A 22,284-nucleotide genomic window follows, 5' to 3' on the forward strand; every position below is an offset into this window, starting at 1 on the left:
ACAGGCTAGGTCAGTGGGCAAGAACATGTCAGAATATCTCAGTTGGCTGTGGCCAAGTTAGAAAATAGGATTTGTGTAGTTCGATCTTTATTTGGCATGGGCACATGCGCTGTAAGAGTCTGAGTCTATGGAATATAATGTGGAAATGTGAAGTGATCAACTTTAATAGGAAAAACAAATACGCAGGATTTCTTGAATGGTGAGAGATTAGGAACTGTTGTTGTTCAAATTAACCTAGCTGTCCTTGTTAGGGAGTCACTAAAAACAAGTTTGCAGTTTCAGCAAGCAATTAGAAAGGTAAATTATGGTCACTTGAAATCAATCTCTCTGGGCACATTTTGACACGTGTCTGCAGCAGATGGGTCTTCAACCCAGACGTCATGGCCCAAGAGTTCTTAAATACAAATGATCTATTCATCTTTGATTTGATTGCAGGAGTAACCAAGTGAAACAGAGGTTCACCAGATGATATTTGGGAAATCTCAATTTCCCAATGAGGAAAGATCAAGGAGATAGGGCACGTCTCCTTTCAAGTGTGGAAGAATGATAAATGATTTTGTTGAAATTCATAAAATTCTTACGTGGCTTAACAGAGTAGATACAGAGTTGTTCTCTTGTTTTGGGTGGGTGGTGAATGAGGGGTTGATTGTCTGGACCAGATGACTCGTTTCAGAATAAGCAATAGGTCATTTAGTACTAGAGAAGAAGATTTTCGTTGCTGAAACTGTGTAACTCTGGAATTGTCTGTCACAGTGGAAGCTTAGTCATTGAGTATATTCAAGACAGAAATTGATAGATGTCTAGATCTTAAAGATATCAAGGGATAAAGGATAGAACAAAATAAATGATCAGTTTTGATTCAGTGGAATAGCAGAGCAGTTTTGAGGGACCAAATGGCCTACTCCTGTGCCTATTTGCTACATTCCTACATTGCTAGAACATCTATATTGCTGATATTTACCAGTTGCCTTTGTGTTTGAAGTGTGGTTTGTGCAATCTCCAGCTATGTTGTTATCAATGTAAATGGATTTCCATTCAATGTCATGAGTGGAAGCTGCTTGCAATTTGTAATACTGTGTAAGTTGGAATGATTGCTAGATAAAACATTTCTCTGTTTTGTATGGATGTTTTTGTATAGGTGTTTGATATTGATGAATGATTTGTAAATGCCTATGAATAGTTCTATCAGTAGCATATACTATACCAAACATTTATTCAGAATTCTTGAAACGTAATCATACAAAGTTGGAGAAATTGATGTAAGCTGAAAATTAATACAAAGTTAAAAACCACACAACATCAGGTTATAGTTCAACAGGTTTAATTGGAAGCACACTTTCGGAGTGTCACTCCTTCATCAGGTGATAGTGGAGGACTCAATCCTAAAACACAGAATTTGTAGCAAAAATTTACAGTGTGATGTGACTGAAATTATATATTGAAAAATACCTTGATTGTCTGTTGAGTCTTTTATCTGTTTGAATACCATGATAGTTTCACTTCTTTCATGTGTAAATCACAAAATCTTTTTTTATTTAAAAAGTTGCATTCTCAGGTTGGCTGTAACAATGGGCAATAGCTGGACAATGTGTCGAAGGTGTTAGCCCCCTGTGTTCTCTGTCTATGTCAAGATGTTTAGATTGATTCTAATCTAAAAAGTGAGATAACAGAGTTTTACATGAATTCGTGAAGTTTTTGAGCAAAGTACAATGTAACTCTGCAAGTACAAATTCACCCCACAAAGTGTGTGTGTGTCTGTCTGTCTGTCTGGGGTGGGGGGGAGACAGTGTATGTGTATATGCATGAGTGTAGAGTGGTGTAAGTATCTGATAGGATGCGTGTGTGTGTGTGTGTAGTGAAATGGTGGTCACCTGTAATGTGACATGAACCCAAGGTCCCGGTTGAGGTCCTCCCTATGGAGGACTTAGCTATCAGCCTCTGCTTGGCCACTTTTCGCTGCTGCCTGTCCCGAAGTCCACCTTGGAGGATGGTCATCCGAAGGTCCGAGGTCAAATGTCCTGGATCACCGAAGTGTTTCCCAACTGGGAGGGAACATTCCTGACTGCTGATTGTTGTGCGGTGCCCATTCATTCATTGTCGTAACCTTTGCTCGGTTTCCCCAATGTACCATGCCCCAGGGCATCCTTGCCTGCAGCATATAAGATAGACAACGTTGGCAGACTCACATGAGTACATGCCATGTACAAGGTGAGAGGTAATGGTGATATCTATGTCCACACTCTGACACGTCTTGCAGCACCTAACGTGACATGGTTGTATGGAGTTGTCAGAACACTTAAGACACTCTACACTCACTGCACACACACATACAGTCTCTCTCACACTCACAACCCCCAACCCAGACAGACGCACACAAGTGCGCACACACAGACCCACATGTACACGTATATTTTGTGGGGTGAATTTGTACTTGCAGAGTTACATTGTACTTTGCTCAAAAACTTCATGAATTCATGTAAAACTCTGTTATCTCACTTTTTAGATTAGAATCAAACTAAACATCTTGACATAGACAGAGAACACAGGGGGCTAACACCTTAGACATATTGTCTAGCTATCGCCCATTGTTACAGCCAACCTGAGAATGCAACTTTTTAAATAAAAAAAGATTTTGTGATTTACACATGAAAGAAGTGAAACTATCATGGTATTCAAACAGATAAAAGACTCAACAGACAATCAAGGTATTTTTCAATGTATAATTTCAGTTACATCACACTGTAAATTTTTGCTATAAATTCTATGTTTTAGGATTGAGTCCTCCACTATCACCTCATGAAGGAGTGACACTCCGAAAGCTAGCGTGCTTCCAATTACACCTGTTCGACTATAACCTGGTGTTGTATGGTTTTTAACTTTGTACACCCCAGTCCAACACCGGTATCTCCAAATCATGAAAATTAATACGATCTCTTAAATTTTGAATACAGATTAGCTGACTAAATTGGCCTCAGGAAAACAGTTTCTAAAAAGATGTTACATGCACTGCACATTCTTTGGAGTGATGTACTAGCAAGCTAGTGTTATATGTAGGACTGAATTGTTCTGAATTTGGGTAGTAGGTTAAAGAATTTTTATACCCCCTATCGGCACGGTGGCATAGTGGTTAACACTGCTGCCTCACAGCGCCAGAGACCCGGATTCATTTCCCACTTCAGGCGACTGACTGTGTGGAGTTTGCACATTCTCCCCATGTCTGTGTGGGTTTCCTCCGGGTGCTCCGGTTTCCTCCCACAGTCCAAAGATGTGCGGGTCAGGTGAATTGGCCATACTAAATTGCTCGTAGTGTTAGGTGAAGGGGTAAATGTAGGGATATGGGTGGGTTGCACTTCAACGGGTCGGTGTGGACTTGTTGGGCCGAAGGGCCTGTTTCCACACCGTAAATAATCTAATCTAATCTAATCCGCCACCATCTCAAATCTTGAGTTCCAAGTTTCAATATGCTCATGTACAAGATAATTTAATAACAACAGTGAAAAAGGTATTCTAGGAATGGTTTTCAAAGTTTTAATGTGAATGTTATGTGTATTTACAAAAGATGCTTGATTCCAATTTGAATCTGCCTTTTGCTGATTGATTGTAAACTCGATTAATAGCATTTTCAGATAAGTGCTGCTATTTAAATAACTGGAGTAAGGACTGAGTAAAGAGTCTTTGCTATATTCCTCAGTGAATGAAGGCTCCTGGTTTTCATTTCCCACTGTGTTAGAGTAGGAGAGGAAATATTTTGATTCAACATGTTCTGTTTATCACTGATTTTGTCAATGTACAGCTTGACAAGATACCCCTGTTTTTAATAAGGAATAGAAACTTCTAATGGGGTATTTTTAATTCCAGTGCACATTAGTGTATCAATTAATATTAAGTTAAAAATCACACAACACCAGGTTATAGTCCGACAGGTTTAATTGGAAGCACACTAGCTTTCATCACCTGATGAAGGAGCATCGCTCCGAAAGCTAGTGTGTTTCCAATTAAACCTGTTGGACTATAACCTGGTGTTGTGTAATTTTTAACTTTGTACACCCCAGTCCGGCATCTCCCAATCAATTAATGTTAAGTTTTGAGTAAATAAAGAAATAACTTCCAAAATAGAGGGGAATCAAATCAGTGATGTTTTGTCAAATAACAGGATCCATTATAAAATGGGCATTTTTAAAACCATTTGTTTTCATTGATATACCTTTCTAAGAGAAGCATAGCATATCAGACGTTTGTCATAATTAATTATATGCTGCTCGTGCAAAATGTTAGAGATAACACTTCTAATTTCTTAAAAATAAACTGGTTAGTATCAGTCCTGAGATCACCGAACTCTGCACTTGCGTTGCAGTAAAACATAAAGTAGCATGCTGGCAAACGTTTAGATTTTCAGATGAATCGGCCTTAAATTTCCAAATTAGAAAAGTACTAATTATGAAAAGTTGACTGACATTCATATGTTGAACAGTTGTCATGCATGTGTAAGTCGCAACATGCTTTTTCACTGGGAACATGGATTGATTGGATTGGCAATTGATGTTCAGTATTGTTTTGTTAACATAAAAACATGAGAAATCGGAGCAGGAGTGGGCCACCTGGCCCTCTGAGCCAGCTCTGACAAACAATAAGAAAATGGCTGATCTATTTGTAGCTAGAGACAAAAAAAAACTGCAGATGGTGGAATCCAAGATAGACCAGCAGGAGGCTGGAAGAACTCAGCAAGCCAGGCAGCATCAGGAGGTGGAAAAGTCAACATTTTGAGTGTAACCCTTCTTCAGGACTTTTTGTGGCTTCAACTCCACTTACTCACCCTCTCACCATAACCTTCATTCCTTTACTGTTCAAAAAAAAATTCCATCTTAGCTTTAAAAACATTCAATGAGGAAGCCTCAACTACTTCACTGGGCATGGAATTCCACAGATTCACAAGCCTCTGGTGAAATTCCTTCTTAATTTGGTCCAAAATCTTCTTCCCCTAATTTTGAGGTTAGGCCTGCCACTAGTTTCATCCACCAGTGGAAACATCCTCCCTACTTCTACCTTATCTATTCCCTTCATAATTTTCCATGTTTTTATAAGATTCCCTCTCCAATTCTTCTAAATTCCAAAGAATGAAATCCTAGTCTACTCAGTCTTTCATCAGAAACCAACCCCCTCAAATCCGGAATCAACCTAGTGAAGATCCTCTGCACCCCCTCCAGTGCCAGTTTGTCCTTTCTCAAATAAGGAGATGAAAACTGCACACTGTACTCTAGGTGTGCTTGGCTAATGGAAAAAATCATTTGAGAATATTTAGACTGGAAAAGTTTCCTTTTCAAATACTTTGTGCAGTGTTTGCTTAATAGAAATGATTAAATAGATTAAATATTTTTGTCTTTTGTTGGAAATATTTCCATGGCAAGTACAGTAAAATGGAGTAAATATTTGAAAAATTTTATTTCAGCAAGAAACAATTGTTTGTTTAATTTATGTTGGAAAGCATAACTTGTCAGCATAGCGAAGTTAACAACCAATTTCCAAAAAGTGTATTGATACAGATTCCTAGATGTTAAGTTGTTTGTGTATGCCAACAATTTGAAATACCTCATTTCATTCAGCAATGCTCGTTAAAATTTTAAGTCATTAAAACAATTTCCGCCTTTCTTAATCATATACTAATACTGCGGTTTCTGACACTTTTTAAAAAACAGTTTGGAAATAATTTTATTTTCATTTTAATTCTTTCCCCATGCCAGATACTGCAACCAAGTACTTAGTAAAGACATTGATGAATGTGTGACTTTGTTGTTGCAAGAACTTGTCCGTTTTCAAGAACGAATTTACCAGAAAGATCCAATCAAAGCCAAAATGAAGAGAAGGCTTGTTATGGGTTTACGTGAAGTGACAAAGCACATGAAACTAAAAAAAATTAAATGTGTGATCATCTCTCCAAACTGTGAGAAAATTCAGTCAAAAGGTACAGTAGCTAATATGTTCTTGCAAGCATGAAGTGCTGAAATGACGCTGTGGGCGGCACAGTGGTTAGCACTGCTGCCTCACAGCCCCAGAGACCCGGGTACAATTCCCGCCTTAGGCAACTGTCTCTGTGGAGTTTGCACATTATCCCTGTGTCTGCATGTGTATCCTCCCGGTGCTCCGGTTTCCTCCCACAGTCCAAAAATGTGCAGGTTAGGTGAATTGGCCATGTTAAATTGCCCGTAGTGTTAGGTGAAGGGGTAAATGTAGGGGAATGGGTCTGGGTGGGTTAGGGTCCGTGTGGACTTGCTGGGCTGAAGGGCATGTTTCCACACTGTAAGTAATCCAAGTAATCTAAATCCTTATTGTTCTGCTCTGTCCTCAGGTGGACTAGATGAAGCTTTGTACAATGTGATTGCCATGGCTCGGGAACAAGAAATTCCTTTTGTTTTTGCTCTTGGCCGTAAAGCTCTTGGTCGATGTGTGAATAAACTTGTTCCTGTAAGTGTTGTGGGAATCTTCAACTACAGTGGTGCTGAGGTATGTTTTTAGCTTTTCAGTTGTGCCACTTATTTTAACATTAGCACAGAACCTATGCAGTGGAATTCATTTCTGTTAATTGACTTAGCTCTTTGCTTGAAAGTTGCGTATAGTCAATTGTTATACATGGATTTTTTTGCTAATCAGACAGTTGAAAATAATATATTAGGAACAACAATAGGAAGAAGTAAGTCATGTGCTACAGAAACTAAATACAAGATAAACAAATTAGCTATTAATTAAAGACATTTTCAAAAATATTCATGTCTAATGATTCGTATCCAGCAAACTGTCCGTGCTAAAATCCATCTCTTTACCATCATGTCCGGGTTTAGACTGATCAGTTAAATGGTCAAGATTTGATAAAAACCAAAAGTTCTTGGGATGCTGTAGATCAGAAACAAAAACAGAGGTTGCTGGAAAAGCTCAGCAGGTCTAGCAGCATTTGTGAAGAAAAATCAGTTAACTTTTCGGTCCAGTGACCCTTTCTCAGAACTGATAGTAGCTAGGAAAATGTTGGCTTATGTGCTGAAGGTAGGATGGGGGAGGAGCTAAGGAGTACTGATAGGTGGGGATAGAGCCCAAAGAGAGAGAAGAACAGTTGGACAGACAAGGAGTCGATAATGATCTGGCTGGGAGGCTGAATAGCTGTTAATGGGGACTGATAGTAGCTAACAATAAGGACATAGAACTAGGAGTAGGCCGTCTGGCCCTTTGAGCCTGCTTTGCCATTCAATAAGATCATTGTGATCTTTTTGTGGACTCAGCACCACTTACCCTCACTCTCACCATATTCCTTAATTCCTTTTATTGTTCAAAAAAATCTGTCTTGGTTTTAAAAATGTTTTCTGAAGTTTACTGGCAGCACGGTGGCTCAGTTAGCACTGCTGCCTCATAACTCTAGGGTCCCAGGTTAAATTCCAGCCTCGGGTGACTGTATGGAGTTTGCACATTCTCGCTGTGTTTGCGTGGGTTTCCTCCAGGTGCTGCGGTTTCCTTCTGCAGTCTAAACATGTGCAGGTTAGGTGAATTGTCTATAGTGTTAGGTGCATTAGTCAGAGGGAAATGGGTCTGGGAGGGTTACTCTTCAAAGGGTCGGTGTGGACTTGTTAGGCCGAATGGCCTGTTTCCACACTGAAGAGAATCTAATCTAATCTAGTGTCAATGACTTCACTGAGCAAGGAATTTCATAGATTTACAACCCTCTGGATAAAGAAGTTCCTTCTCAATTCAGTCCTAAATCTGCTCTCCCTAATTTTGAGGCTATATCCTCTTGTCTTAGTTTCACCTGCCAATGGAAACATCCATTCTACTTCTATTTTATTTATTCCCTTCATAATTTGTTTCTATAAGATTCCCCCCCACCCCCCCATTCTTCTGAACTCCAATGAATATAATCCCAGTCTACTCAGTCTCTCCTCATAAGTTTACCCCCTCAACTCCAGAATCAACCTTGTGAACCTCCTCTGCACCCCATCTAGTGTTAGTGCTTCTTTTCTCAAGTGAGGAGACCAAAACTGCGGACGCTGCTCCAGGTGTGACCTCACCAGCATCCTATACAGCTGCAACATAACCTCCCTGCTTTTAAACTCAGTCCCTTTAGCGGTGAAGGACAAAATTCCATTTGCCTTCCTAATTACTACTTGTACCTGCAGACCAGCCTTCTGTGTTTCATGCACAAGTGTACCCAGGTCCTTTTGCACAGCAGCATGTTGTAATTTTTTACCATTCAAGTAATAGTCGTTTATACTGTTATTTCTATCAAAATGGATGACTTCACATTTATCAACATTGTATTCCATCTGCCAGACCTTGGCCCATTCACTTAAACTATGTCCGTTTGCAAAGTTTTGCATTCCTCTGCACAAAGGAATGTATAAAATGCTGTAACTTGCATTCATGAATCAGAGTGAATCCAGTATTCCTGTGTGATAACCTGGAGCTCCTCTCCCTGCATTTACTGGTAACAGCTTGTAATAAACCACTCTATTCGCTTGAACAAACTCCTCCACCTCTGAGTTGTTACTATCTCTGTGAAGGTCACTCTTACAGAATATGAATAGGATGTGTTTAGAGAGATAAAGGCCAAATGCTGGCAAATGGCACCAGGTCAGATTGAGATGTCTGGTTGACACAGCTGAGTTGGACTGAAGGGTATGTTTCTGTGCTGTATGACTCTAAGCTTATTCCTCCCAGTCTGATTCCCATTTGAGATTGGAATATCTTGTGTTCATGTTCGGCCCCAGGCTCCACATTTTGTAATCCCCTTACTAAATTCTTCTTCTGCTTTCTGTTACATAAACTATGGAAATTAGCTTTTCAAGTCATAAAATGGAAGGATTATTGGTAGGTCAAGTGGATGCAGTCTTCGTGCTTTTCTCTGTCACCCTGGCCTAAAGCAGTATGTGAAGAGTCCTTTATGATAGGTGATATAACTTCAAATGAACAATTGTTGAATTTCCATCTTTAGAGCTTGTTTAATAAGCTGGTGGCATTAACTGAGGAGGCCCGTAAGGCATACCGTGACATGGTGACAGCTTTGGAACAAGAACAAGCTGAAGAAGCCTTAAAGCACACCAGAAAGGTACCACACATGGGCCATTCTCGTAACCCTTCTGCAGCAAGTGCAATTTCATTCTGCAGCGTTATATCTGAACCCATTTCTGAAGTGAATGAAAAGGAATATGGTAAGCAATCAATTTTTTAGGTCAATATTATCATCAGGGTAACATTTGCTTAAGCAAATTTGTGAAGTCTATTGCAATGCACTGCGCTTCTAAATAGTAATAGATTAATGTAATTGGCAGATGCATTGGATTGCTTGCTAAAATTTGGGATTAACGTGGCATTGTTAACAATGCTGCAAAGTGCCAAATGTCTTCACTAATTAATTTGTGATCTGTCTTAAATTTTAAAAAGTTGTGTTTTGAATTTCCTTTTATATTTAAAAAGGACAAGTATATTATGCTTAGGGTTTTTTTGGAACAGATATATATTGCAGTAACAAAAGCTAATAATGCTGATGCTGGAGATCTGAATTAAAAATAAGTCTGATGAAGGGTAGTTGAATAGTAATGAAACATTAACCCTTTCTCTCCACAGATGCTACTTGACCTGCTGGATATTTCTAGCATTTTGTTTAGTTTCAGAGCCATTGAGATGTACAGCATGGGAAAACCTTTGGTCCATCTTGTCCACGCCAATCAGATATCCTAAATACATCTAGTCCCATTTGCTAGCACTTGGCCCATATCCCTCTAAACCTTTCCTATTCATATACGGAGGAATCTCAATTATCTGGCATTCAAATTATCTGAATATATGATTATCTGGCAAGATGGCAAAGGTCCCAATATTTGGCTAAACAATGTTATCCAACATTCGATTATGCGAAATTTGATTAACCGAGCAAAATACGCCCTGCCCGTGTCCTTTTTGGATAATCGAGATTCGTCTGTACCCATCCAGGTGCCTTTTTAAATGTTGTAGTTACACCAGCCTCCACCACTTCCTCTGGCAGCTCATTCCATACACGCACCATCCTTTATGTGGAAAATGTTGCCCTTTATGTTCCTTTTGAATCTTTTCCCCTCTCACTCTAAACCTATGCCCTCTGGACACTCCCACCCCAGGAAAAAGACCTTGCCTATTTATCCTATCCATGCCCTCCATGATTTTATAAACCTCTATATGGTCTCCCCTCAGCCTCCAACATTCCAGGGAAAACAGACCCAGCCAATTCATCCCCTCCATAGAGTGCAAACCCTCCAACCCTGGCAAAATCCTTGTAAATCTTTGTTTGTATTACAGGTGGTTTTCCCAAATACGATGTGTGCGGTCAAATTTCTGATTGTGGTAAAATTTGTAGGGTCATTTACAAACACTTCCATGCACTTTTTGTTTCAATTCCATTTCTTTTACAATAGATAGTGGATGACTTCTGAAAATAATGTGTGTATATAAGGTTTATTTCTATCTTTTGAGGTCATGAAATCTTCTCTCAAAAAATAGCCTCATGGTTTCACTAAAGCTAAAAATTGTGCTTGGTTTTTTTTGTGGGGTTTGTAATATTTGTAAAGAATTTGTGTTCTGTGTACGTCCTTTGTTATCATTATTAATTTTTAATGTTATATCATCTTAAAATGCAGAATATTTGAAAATTGAGCTGAAAACACTGCCCTTCTCAAGGATTTGATCATTTTTTGCACTTTTTAAAAAGTACCTTTGAATCGTCCATTCATAATTTTAAAATGCATTTTTTTTTAAAACTTAGAAACCAACTGGCGAAACATGGTAGAAGCCACTGATGCACCTGAATGTTGCGAGATTGAGAAACCCATATCAAGTGTGACCACTGGCCTGGATAAGTCTTCAAGTTTACCAGCAGCTGTAGGCAAAGCCAACAAACCAATCCTGGGAATAACCACTAGTTCTTCTGTGGGTCAGGCAACTCGCGCTACAGACAAGGAAGAAGGGAAAACAGATGATATATTAGAATGGGCCTCTCAGCAGAGCACTGAGACAGGATCACTTGATGGTAGCTGCAGGGATATTCTTAATTCTTCCATGATCAGCACCACCAGCACTCTTGTACCCGACATGCTTGAGGAGGAGGAAGATGATGAAGAGGAGGAAGAAGATGACAATGCTGCTGAACCTGTTACCATAGTGGTAACATTTAGCAGCAGAATTGATGATTGGGTATCAGAAGCACAAAAAACACTGGAAACATTGCAGCTCAGCAAAAATATTGATAGTACAGAGGAAGATCACAATGGGCAAAGTGACATAGAAGAACTAGATGCAGTGGAACAGATAGATGTAACTACAGATAGTGAAGGTTCTCAACTTGCAGAATCAGAAAGTCAAACCTGCTAATAATTTTAGATCCTGGACCAGCAGCTCTTGCACAGAGCACAATTTTTTTTTTAGGTAGACTCATGGGATTACGAAAATTGTTTTGACAATTTTTACATAAGCTACTGTTAAAAACATTTTGCGCCCATTTACATTTTATTTGGAACAGGTTAATATCTGGCTTAGTATAGAATTTTTCCAATTCAGTTCTGTAAGATATGTGTGCATATCTGAAAGTCTTAGTTACAAGCCACAAAATATTTAGATTTTTTCTTTATATATTTAATATCCTTTGTTTAATTGGTTTCCCCTCTTGCAGTTCAACTTACTTTGGCCTTCTGATCGAAGTTATATTGAAATTTTACTTTACAATGTAATTAATTAAACCTCAGTAGCTGCTTCAATCCAATTTCATAGCTAACTATACAAAACATTTTTGTGAGCAATCATTCGAGTCTACTTAAGGGTTACTGTAAGCAAAACAATATATCAACAACCTCAGGAACACATAAACACACATAGGAACAGTTAATTTAAGAACTTGCTGTTTATAACCTTGTCATTTCAATCTCACCGATATATGATCTGAATTAGCAATTGTACAGAAAAAGTAAAAGTTTGTTAGCAAATTTGTCTCATCTCACAACCTGTCCTACAATAAGTTGTTTTGTGTAATATAAATCGCAAAATAAATGGATTACTTTCTGGATGGTTTATGGAAATACTTTCAGAATCTCTGGAGAAAATGTAAAAAAAAATGGAGAAAAGCCAATAGTTTTGTTTACAAGAAATTCAGGCTCTGAAGTGGTAGTAATTTCATAGAATTTGATTTAACTCTGCAAAAGTTCTGTCTGTTTGGAATAGCAATGATGGTGTTTTTAAGAAATCTTCTCCTTGTACAAACTACTTCTTTTCATCTTCAGAGTCCAGTGGTATCCAGTTATGTGCAATAACTTGAAACTGATAGAGTTGCATGTAACCACACTTGCTTATAATAAAATGATTGACCCTATTGTCTGTAAAAAGAGCATTACTGGGATGTGATGGATATTATCTAATCCTGCTATAAGCAAACTTTAGATAAGTATAGAGCTGACTTGTATTCAGAAAGTTGATTAAATGTTAAGCTTCCTAATTCCCAAATTCTAAATTCCTAATTCTTCCTTCTATCCATTTGCCCAAAGAAATATTTTGGGTTTAACCTGAAACAATGTGAAACGTTTATATTTATAAAATATATAAGTATGTCCTTGTGTGTATGGGATGATACCTAGAAATACTATTAATTTTAACTGAGATGAACAAGCAAATTTCTTTGTAAAACTTTCATTAACAGCATTGTGCTGCATATGTTTACATAAACGTGAACGATGACAATTGTAATTATTTTGTTGATCAACTAATGGTTCCTTTGTACCTGATCAGGCTTGCAATTTCTGAGAATGCAGGTTGAGTGTGTTTTTCTACAAAATTTCAATTTTGGGCCTCTTGTATAGTTACAATTGTACCTGTGATGCTGTCACTTAAGTAATGCTGACAGTAGTAACTGAGTTATATACTCAATTGAACATCTTTGTGAATTTCGTTACTGAGGTAATATTTTTAATAGCATTTGAAAATTGAACCTACATTGAAAGGTAAAATCTGAGTAGCTTAGATTCTTTTACATTGAAAAATATTTAGCAGAGTTCATATGCATTTGGGCAACTCATACCTATGACTTCACTTGCATCATGACCCTCGTGCAAATTTATTTTACATTGAATTGATGGCAGTCATTTTTGTAAATCCACAGGATGTATTGAATCGGAAAATACACAGGAGAGAAAGGGGCAGCATATTTTTGTCATGAAAAGTTAATTATCAGATCTTCAGTTCTGCTTGACTATTTACTAATAAAAATGTTTGCTAGTTGCAATCGAATGTAAATAAATTATGCTTTTACTAGTATGAATTGTAGGGCTTAAATGAAGTGTGTATTAACCAATTGTAGAATTTCTTTGACGTTTCTCAACTAACATAAACTGATTCCTACAAGTGTTATGTTAAAAATGGGCAGCACTAAGTTGCACATCTACCTAAGTTAAATTTTTATATGGCTTTTGATGAAACCAAATCAGATTAAATTTGCATCATATTCAAGATGGCATGGAAATCCTGATTGGTGGATCTTTCAGCCATTCATTTATCTAAAGAAGAACACGTTTTCACTATGAAAAGTTTGTTGCTTTATAGAAATGATGGGAGAAAACTACTGGTGTATGGCAATGTTTTACAAATGGTGTTTTCTGATTCCACAATGATGCATTTAGATGTGCTTGGAAGTTTATAGTTCCTGGTAGCACCAGCAGGTGGTGTAGACCTTGATCTATAGCAACACCTGGTGCTTTTAAAACTTTTAGAAAATATTTCTAACCTTTGTAAAGAGACTTCCTTTATCATTTGTTTGATATGGTTAACTGCATTTGTAAATTTATACCTAAAATAGAAACGTTAGTATACACTATGGTGGGGACTTTTGAACAATCTCCAGTATTTAATTCTTAATAAACGACTAATATATTAAAGCAACTTTTAAAATAATTTGGTTACCTTGTCCAACAATTTGGCTCCTTTCTAATGTGGGCAAATGACCTGAACAAGTTTAAATTCTACACTGTTATTACTGTTCAAATGGAAGATGATACATTCCATCAAGCTGATAGTTATAAATCTAAAAATGCTATACAATTTGAAATTTGAGCAGTTATCTGTAGCTTATACAGTAATATAGTGTATGTAATCCAGTGGATCTTCCATGTATCCCAGTTAATAGGAACCAATTTTTTTTCCATTGCCCAACTTTTGGACAACAAAGGATTGTGCGACACAAACATTTCTGTTTGGAAACATTCCCCAGTTTGCATCCCAGTGAGTACAGGATTTGTTATATTTTGAATACTCAATGCTAAAGCAATTACAATTGAGAGGAGTGACCTGACCATAAATTGTATTGATTAGAAACATTAGCCAGATTTGTTTAATCCAATCCTGTAAGTTAAGCCATGCCATTATGTTTCTGTCAGAGGCAGAAAAAACTGAGATTGTTAACAATCAGTTATGTGCCTCTCATTGTCTCTTAAATAAGAAATAGTTAATATCTTTGTATTTTATTGTCACATAAGTTATTTTTAGAATATGAATCAAAACAGAAAAACACGTGCAAAGTAAAGATTTGAAAATTAGTTATATGAAGGGTGATCTGTTTTTGTGCTTTAAATGACTAGCATACTGCATTGTACATAATTCAGTAATTAAAAAGGCATACTTTGCACTATGTAAATATCAGTAAATTTTCCCTTCTGTAACTAATAAATTATCCAGATTATTGAAGTTTTTCTTGCATTGTGTAATTCATTCATCGTTCATTTGATGCTCTCAGCATTGAAAGAGGGGTTTAAAGGATAACTCCAGATTGCTTCGCTTCCACATCTTTTACTCTGCTGTACAAATTATTTTTTTATAGTTGTAGAAGGTAAACAAATTTGTAGTTATGCTGGAGAATTGTAGAGTCATTCTGAAGAATCATGGGTGAATAATAATATAGTTCTATACTTGTATCTGGTATATTTTTATATATACTAAAGGAGCCTTCCACATCCATCAAAGTTTTACCTGCACATCCACTAATATCATTTATTGTATTCGTTGCTCCCGATGCGGTTTCCTCTACATTGGGGAGACTGGGCGCCTCCCAGCAGAGCGCTTAAGGGAACATCTCCGGGACACCCGCACCAATCAACCACACCGCCCTGTGGCCCAACATTTCAACTCCCCCTCCCACTCTGCTGAGGACATGGAGGTCCTGGGCCTCTTTCACCGCCGCTCCCTCACCACCAGACGCCTGGAGGAAGAACGCCTCATCTTCCGCCTCAGAACACTTCAACCCCAGGGCATCAATGTGGACTTCAACAGTTTCCTCGTTTCCTCATTTCCCCTCCCCCCACCTCACCCTAGTTCCAAACTTCCAGCTCAGCACTGTCCCCTTGACTTGTCCAGACTTGTCCTACCTGCCTATCTCCTTTTCCACCTATCCACTCCACCCTCTCCTCCCTGACCTTCATCCCCTTCTCCACTCAGCTATTGTACTCTATGCTACTTTCTCCCCACCCCCACCCTCCTCTAGCTTATCTCTCCATGCTTCAGGCTCTCTGCCTTTATTCCTTTTGCCCGAAACGTCGATTTCGCTGCTCCTTGGATGCTGCCTGAACTGCTGTGCTCTTCCAACACCACTAATCCAGAATCTAGTTTCCAGCATCTGCAGTCATTTGTTTTTACCTCTATTTTTATATATAGCCCTCCCTTTTATGTGTAACATCTGTATTGTATTGTATTGTGCCTTTCAGTAAATCGAAATTATAGTATGATCTGCCATTCATTGTTACCATTACTCATACAAATCTGAATTTTTAGATCCAGAATCTCAACATAATCAAACATAATTAGAAGCTGTGAAATGACAAACCAGTTTGAGAACCAAAATCAGGTATTTAAAGAGCCAGTTTTATTTTGCATTGAAGTTGAAATGTTCACTCCTTTTATCGTTTTGTTTGTCTCCTTGCTCTATAATCTTTAAGAAGCCTAAAAACTTTGCAGAAGCTTTTCTTGATAGCATTGTGATTAAAAGGTTTCAAGTTGCAGCAATATCCCTGCTGCATATGGTTTGCACTGTGGTTTTTAATTTGATTAATGATGTGCTTCAATATAAATTACCTTTCCCAACAAGGGGTTACTTTTCTCTCCCAAATCCACGCAAGAGTATGGTTCCTGAAAAAGTATGCTTCATGTTGCTTCCTAATCAATAGTGAGCCTTGATGATATCTCTCAAATTTTCTGACAACAGATCCATCACAGTTAATTCCAAACTCATTCTTTGTGTGAAGTTGACAAGATTTTACTTAACTAGATTCTGCAACCAAATTAGTCTTCATTTTTCCATCTAGAATTGGAATCTCCTACAGAGCTTTGAAACAGTCACCTGAGTGCTGTAGCTGACAATAGTTGGCCAATTAACATTCCTGAGCCTTCAGGTATTTGGACTGAAGTAATACAAGGGTATAAAGGGTGGGTTCTTATTTCAGTCCTCCCATATCTGGCACCTGTTTTGTATAGGAGAAAGTGAGGACTGCAGATGCTAGAGAAGTTGAGAGTCGAAAAGGGTTACGCTGGAAAAGCACAGCAGGTCGTGCAGCATCGGGGGAACAGGAGCGTGGACGTTTCCGACATAAGCTCTTCATCAGCCCTTCCTGTTGTGTATAGCCAAACTGATTGATTATGCTTCAGGAAGTTTACTGGGCCATGCAGTACTAATGGTCTGGATACTTCTGTTTCTTTACATCTGGTAAACATGAAAAATGCTGTTGTTTATATTTAGAGTCACAGAGATGTACAGTACGGAAACAGACCCTTGGGTCCAACTTGTCCAGGCCGACCAGATATCCAACCCAATCTAGTCCCACTGCCAGCACCTGGCCCATATCCCTCCAAACCCTTCCTATTCATCAAATGCCTTTTAAATGTTGCAATTGTACTAGCGTCCACCACTTCCTCTGGCAGCTCATTCCATACACATACCACTCTCTGCATGAAAACGTTGCCCCTTAGGTCTCTTTTATATCTTTCCCCTCTTATCCTAAACCTATGCCCTCTAGTTTTGGACTCCCCCACCCCAGGGGAAAAAGCTTTGTCTATTTATCCTATCCATGCCCCTCATGATTTTATAAACCTCTATAAGGTCACTCCTCTGCCTCCAACACTCCAGGGAAAACAGCCCCAGCCTATTCAACCTCTCACTATAGCTCAAATCCTCCAACCCTGGCAACATCCTTGTAAATCTTTTCTGAACCCTTTCAAGTTTCCGATAGAAAGGAGAGCAGAATTGCATGCAATATTCCAACAGTGGCAAATTCAGCAATTTAAATAGATGCAAATATAAAACTGCAATCAAAAAAATCTGGGGAGACCAAATATAAATCGAGGGAACGTTGCGCTGCGCATCTTACTCAGGCCTACAGGGGCCAACCTGACCTCCCAGTCAGCACCCATTTTAATTCCCTTTCCTACTCCCTTTCTGATATGACCATCCTTGGCCTCCTCCATTGTTGCAATGAATCAAACCGCAACTTGGTGGTACAACACCTCATCTCCTGCTTGGGCAGCCCAGATGACTCAACGTTGAGTTCTCCAATTTCAAATAACCTCCCTTCCCCCTCCCTTCCATTCTTCTCAGCCACCTACTGGATTCGTCTGTCCCATCGAACGATCAGGTTGTACCCTCTACCTGTCTCCACCTATTCCCACCTCACCATCCTGCATCCCACACCCCCTTACACCCAGCTCCAGTCCTGAAGAAGCATTACACACAAAATGTCGGCTTCTCCATCTCCTGATGCTGCCTGGCTTGCTGTGTTCTTCCAGCCTCTTGCTTGTCTACCATTAAAGAATCTAGCAGTTATCACCTGTATGGTGTCAATTTGTCATTGCAATATTTTTCAAAATTGCATTGAAGTAACCAATATCATAACTCTTAACTAATAAACAAAAATTAATTAACAAAATACTTAATGCATAAATCCTGTGATATAACTAAAATATCATAACTCAGCAGCTTATTGTTACTAGTTCAGCAATTCTTTATTTGCTTCATTTTAATAACTAATCCCCAGATTTTTAGTTTCTAAATACACACTACAAAAGCAGTGAATTATCAAGTTGTAGCATTTCTATTTCTAGTTAATTGAAATAAAATCTGTAGTCAATTCTGTTTGACTTTGTAATATCTCAATTATCTCTAAGAAATCATAAGACCTTCAAAACCATGAGGGGTATAGACAAAGTAGATAGGGAAGAACTATTCCCTCTGGAAGAAGGAACCAGAGGACACTGGTTTAGGTAACTAGCAAATGAATCATCAGTAACCTGTAAAATGTCTTCATGCAGCACATGGTTAAGGTCAGAAGATTCTGCCTGAGAATATTGTGAAGGCAGATTCAATCAAGATCTTTGAAAGTGAATTTGTGAATTATCTGATGTGGACAAAATATAATATTTGCAGGACTCTAGTGAGAAGGCACATGGTCAGGAGTAGGTAGAGTTGCAGAGCTGGAATGGACTTGATGGGCTTAATGGTTTCCTGCATTTCCATGATTCTATAACAGGATTTATAAGGAGAAGATTATAAGATCAGATGGTGCACTCATAAAATATGATATATTAGCATATGTGTATTGCTTTCACCAGTTGCATGTTCAGGGTTTCAGTAACAGCTGATTGCAAATTATGCAACTCATGAGAAATCCTTCTGAATAATGATGTGTTGTCTGTTAAAAGAAATATCTATCTTCCATGGGTGGGTACAGCTTTTACATTTAAATGATTTGTCTCTGGTGTCTGATTACTTCACAACCATAAATTGTACTCCCAAAGTCTTGATTTATTTGCACAAGTTGTGTTGTGAGGCTTGAAGAGCAGAATTAGGCCTTTTTATGTGTTGAGTCTGTCCTGCTATCTCTTAATCAAGTTTGAATAACTTTTCTAAAATCAAGTAGTAAGAAAAAAAACACATTTTATCTGATCCTTGATACTATCACAGTTGTCGAATAAGATTAAGATTCTGTCGTTTGAGAATTTTTCTAATAACTTGGTCACTCTCCTGGCCTTTTGAGATGTTACATCACAGAGTCGCATTGCTAAATTCAGTGCTTTTTTTTGTAAATATTTTTATTGAGAAAAAGATTTGTGATTTTTTACAAAATCTCTGCAAAACTGTATAACAACATTAACAGTAAATAAACTACTACTCTACAAACCACTGAGGAGGGTGGGGAAAAAAAACTACGAAGACTACAATTCAATAAATAACAAAAAAACTAAACTAAACCATGTTGAACCAGGGTAACTTAAATTACATTCAGTTAAGTTACCACACTCAGGGCAATCCTACCAACACTCCCCATCATTGAGAGCATCAGTGGGCATGCTCATATTTGTTTGGAATTCTTCCTCCCAGGGACACGTGGCCCACCAGACATAGCCCTCATGACTGCACAAAGCCCCTGGCCAACAAGTCTGCATCTATATAATTCAGAATGGACTGTCGCATTCTATAAAACAGTTCCAGCTTCTGGTACATCATATTCATAAGGAAGTCCAGGGGGGGATAGGTTCCATAACTATGACACCCCGAAAGTCCCGGGGGATTCTTCAACACCCAGTTTATTAGAATGTTCTTCCTCGTACAGAATGAAAGAATATTAAACAGTTTCTTCCCATGCGTGTCCAAAGAAGGGTGATTTGGCAAACCCAAGAGGAGGGACACGAGATCCACCTTGACCTCCGTTCCCAAGACTCCTTCCAAAACACTCGCTATGGTGCCTAATACCTGTGAAGCTTGTGGCATGACCCACAAGCAATGAGTAAGAGTGCCAACATCTGCTTTACATTTGGGGCACATTGGGGATGCTCCCCTCTGAAATTTCACAAACCGCTCCAGTGCCAAATGAGCCCTGTGGGGTACCTTCAATTGCATAGCCTGCATCCTATTACAAATCGAAATCTTCCTTATGTTCACCCAAATATCCTGCCCCTCCTCTGAAGAGATCTCATCCCCCCAATTCTTGAGTCCAGATTTTGCATAGCTTTTCAAAGTCCTTCGAGACACTACCCCCTAACAAATGGTAGAGGGTGCTGACCGAGAGAGCACCCATGGACCGAACCACTCTCCTCCATATCTGACTTACAGGGACTAACCATTAATGTAGTCTTTTTCTGTGAAGTCCCTAATCTGAAAGTAACGAAAGAGGTCCCTCCTAGATAGTTCATATTTGTGGCTTAGCTGCTCGAAAGACATCATGACCTCCTTGTCAAATAAATCTCCCAAGCAGGAGATTCCTCTACACTCCCAGAGCCTAAAGCCAGAGTCCATTGACCCCGGCTGGAATCCGAACATTCATACAATAGGAGTGAAAGGGGAAGTTTTTTTTGTAAATTGCCCTCACTTTGTTGCATCATTCTCCATACTTTACCCATGTCAAGGACAATCGGATTTCTGCAATGGTCCATAACAGTCCTCATCTTGTCCATTAACAACAAATTGATGAGTGGGCATTTTGCCTGGAAGGTCTCGATGTCCAGCAGATTGACTGTGGGTTCTGGCAAGCCCAAACAGCCACATAGGATAGTAGATAATCTTAAAATCTGGGAAATTCACATCTCCCATCCCCTGCAGAAGCTGAAATTTGGCAAGCTTAATAAGAGGTTGCCTATGATGCCAGATGAAAGATCCAAGCCAACCATAAAGCCTCTGTAATGCTTACCAGACAGCATCCAAGGGAGTATTCGCATGGGATATAATAAACAAGAAAGAACATTCATTTTGACCAGAGGTATTCTACCCAACCAGGATATTGGAAGACCGTCTCAGTGCTGAAGGTCCTGTCTTATATTCTCTAGCAACTGCACAAAGTTAGCTGTATATAATTGATCGAAGGCCAGGGTGATAAAAATGCCTTTATACAAGAAACCTCACTGTGACCACCTGAAAGGGAGAACATCCCTTGCTAAAACCTGTCTGGTTCTCCTTTATGATGAAGGGCAAAAAACCTCTCCAAACTTAACGCCAGCATTTTCGACAGAATTTTAAAATCCACATTCAGTAATGATATGAGCCTGTACAAAGTGCAATCCTCTGGGGCTTTCCCTTTCTTTAGAATAAGAGAAATATTTGCTTCTCTCAGAGAGGATGGGATGCAGTCCTGACTGTATGAGTAATTGTACATATCCAACAGTGGCCTGGCCAGTGTGTCTATAAACTCATTGTAAAACTCACTTTGAAGTCCATCTGGGCCCAATGCTTTTCCACTCTGGAGTTGCCTCACCGCCTCCTGTATCTCTTGGATTGTCAGAGGGGCATTCAAAAAGGATGGCAGGGTCCAGGGTTTTAAAAAAGGACTCCATCTTCGCCAACCTGTCCTCACAGCCCTCCGACTGGTACAGTTCAGACTAGAACTTCCTAAGAGTACTAGCACTCTCTCTAATGGATGTGATAGGTTGTGGGGCATTCTTCTTTCTGGCCAGTTAGGCTAAATATCTACCCGGTTAATCGCGTATAACCTCAGTTTCGCAAAGGAGATTTTCCCCCTTTGCTGTCTGGGTGAGTACCACATTCAAAGTAGCCCTGAGGGCTGTAATCCGCTGCAACTTTATTACAGACAATCTGTCAAAGAATGCTGTCTCAGCTGCCTTCAGGCGAGCCTCAAGCACATGCTGCTGCCCTCCTCTCTGCTGTTTCCATGTCACCAAGTAATTAATCAAATCCCTTGCATAGGCCTTGGCAGTCTCCCAGAGCACTGATGGATCATTGGCCGTATCTGAATTATTGTCCCAAAAAAATTTATATTCCCATAAAAAATATTCAATAAATTTGTTATCCTTCAGGAGGAAAGGATCCATGCGCCAGTGCCGGGAGCCTGTCCGCTACCACTGGCCTTAACCTCCATGTTCACTGTCGCATGATCAGAAATGGCTATGTTCCCAATTCTGCAGGATAGCACCAAATTCAGAAAGGTCAATGGGGCAAGAAACATGTCAATCCTAGCATAGCACTTATGTGGGCAAGAGAAAAAGGTGAAATTCCAATCCTCAGTGAAGACAACTCCATACATCCACCAACCCCAGCTCCCTGTTCAGGTCCACCAACTGCCTGGATTGCAGGGACGTACCCTCAAGGCCCCTGGGCAGCCTGTCCACTTTGGGGTCAATAAGTCAGTTAAAGTCTCCCCCTATAATCGTATGACACGCCCCAAGGGCCATCAACCTGGAAAGCGCATCCATTAAAAATTTGAGGGGATGTGCCAGGGGACAATATACACTCAAAATCCCATGCTCCTCTCC

The 22,284-nt window shown here is 39.2% G+C and overlaps 1 protein-coding gene across 2 annotated transcripts in view; it reads left to right on the plus strand.

The window, feature by feature from the left end:
• Positions 1-12,367, plus strand: part of secisbp2l (SECIS binding protein 2-like) — an 81,973-nt gene extending 69,606 nt beyond the window's left edge. For both annotated transcript variants that reach the window (XM_060853000.1, XM_060853002.1), the window contains exons 15-18: positions 5,739-5,959; positions 6,344-6,498; positions 8,969-9,185; positions 10,772-12,367. In XM_060853000.1, the coding sequence (XP_060708983.1) occupies positions 5,739-5,959; positions 6,344-6,498; positions 8,969-9,185; positions 10,772-11,376 (1,198 nt within the window). In that variant the 3' untranslated portion in view covers positions 11,377-12,367. The remainder of the gene's footprint in view (positions 1-5,738; positions 5,960-6,343; positions 6,499-8,968; positions 9,186-10,771) is intronic.
• Positions 12,368-22,284: the final 9,917 nt, after the last annotated feature.

The sequence above is a fragment of the Hemiscyllium ocellatum genome, chromosome 39, assembly GCF_020745735.1.
Source record: "Hemiscyllium ocellatum isolate sHemOce1 chromosome 39, sHemOce1.pat.X.cur, whole genome shotgun sequence".
In the NCBI taxonomy this organism is placed as follows: Eukaryota; Metazoa; Chordata; class Chondrichthyes; order Orectolobiformes; family Hemiscylliidae; genus Hemiscyllium; species Hemiscyllium ocellatum.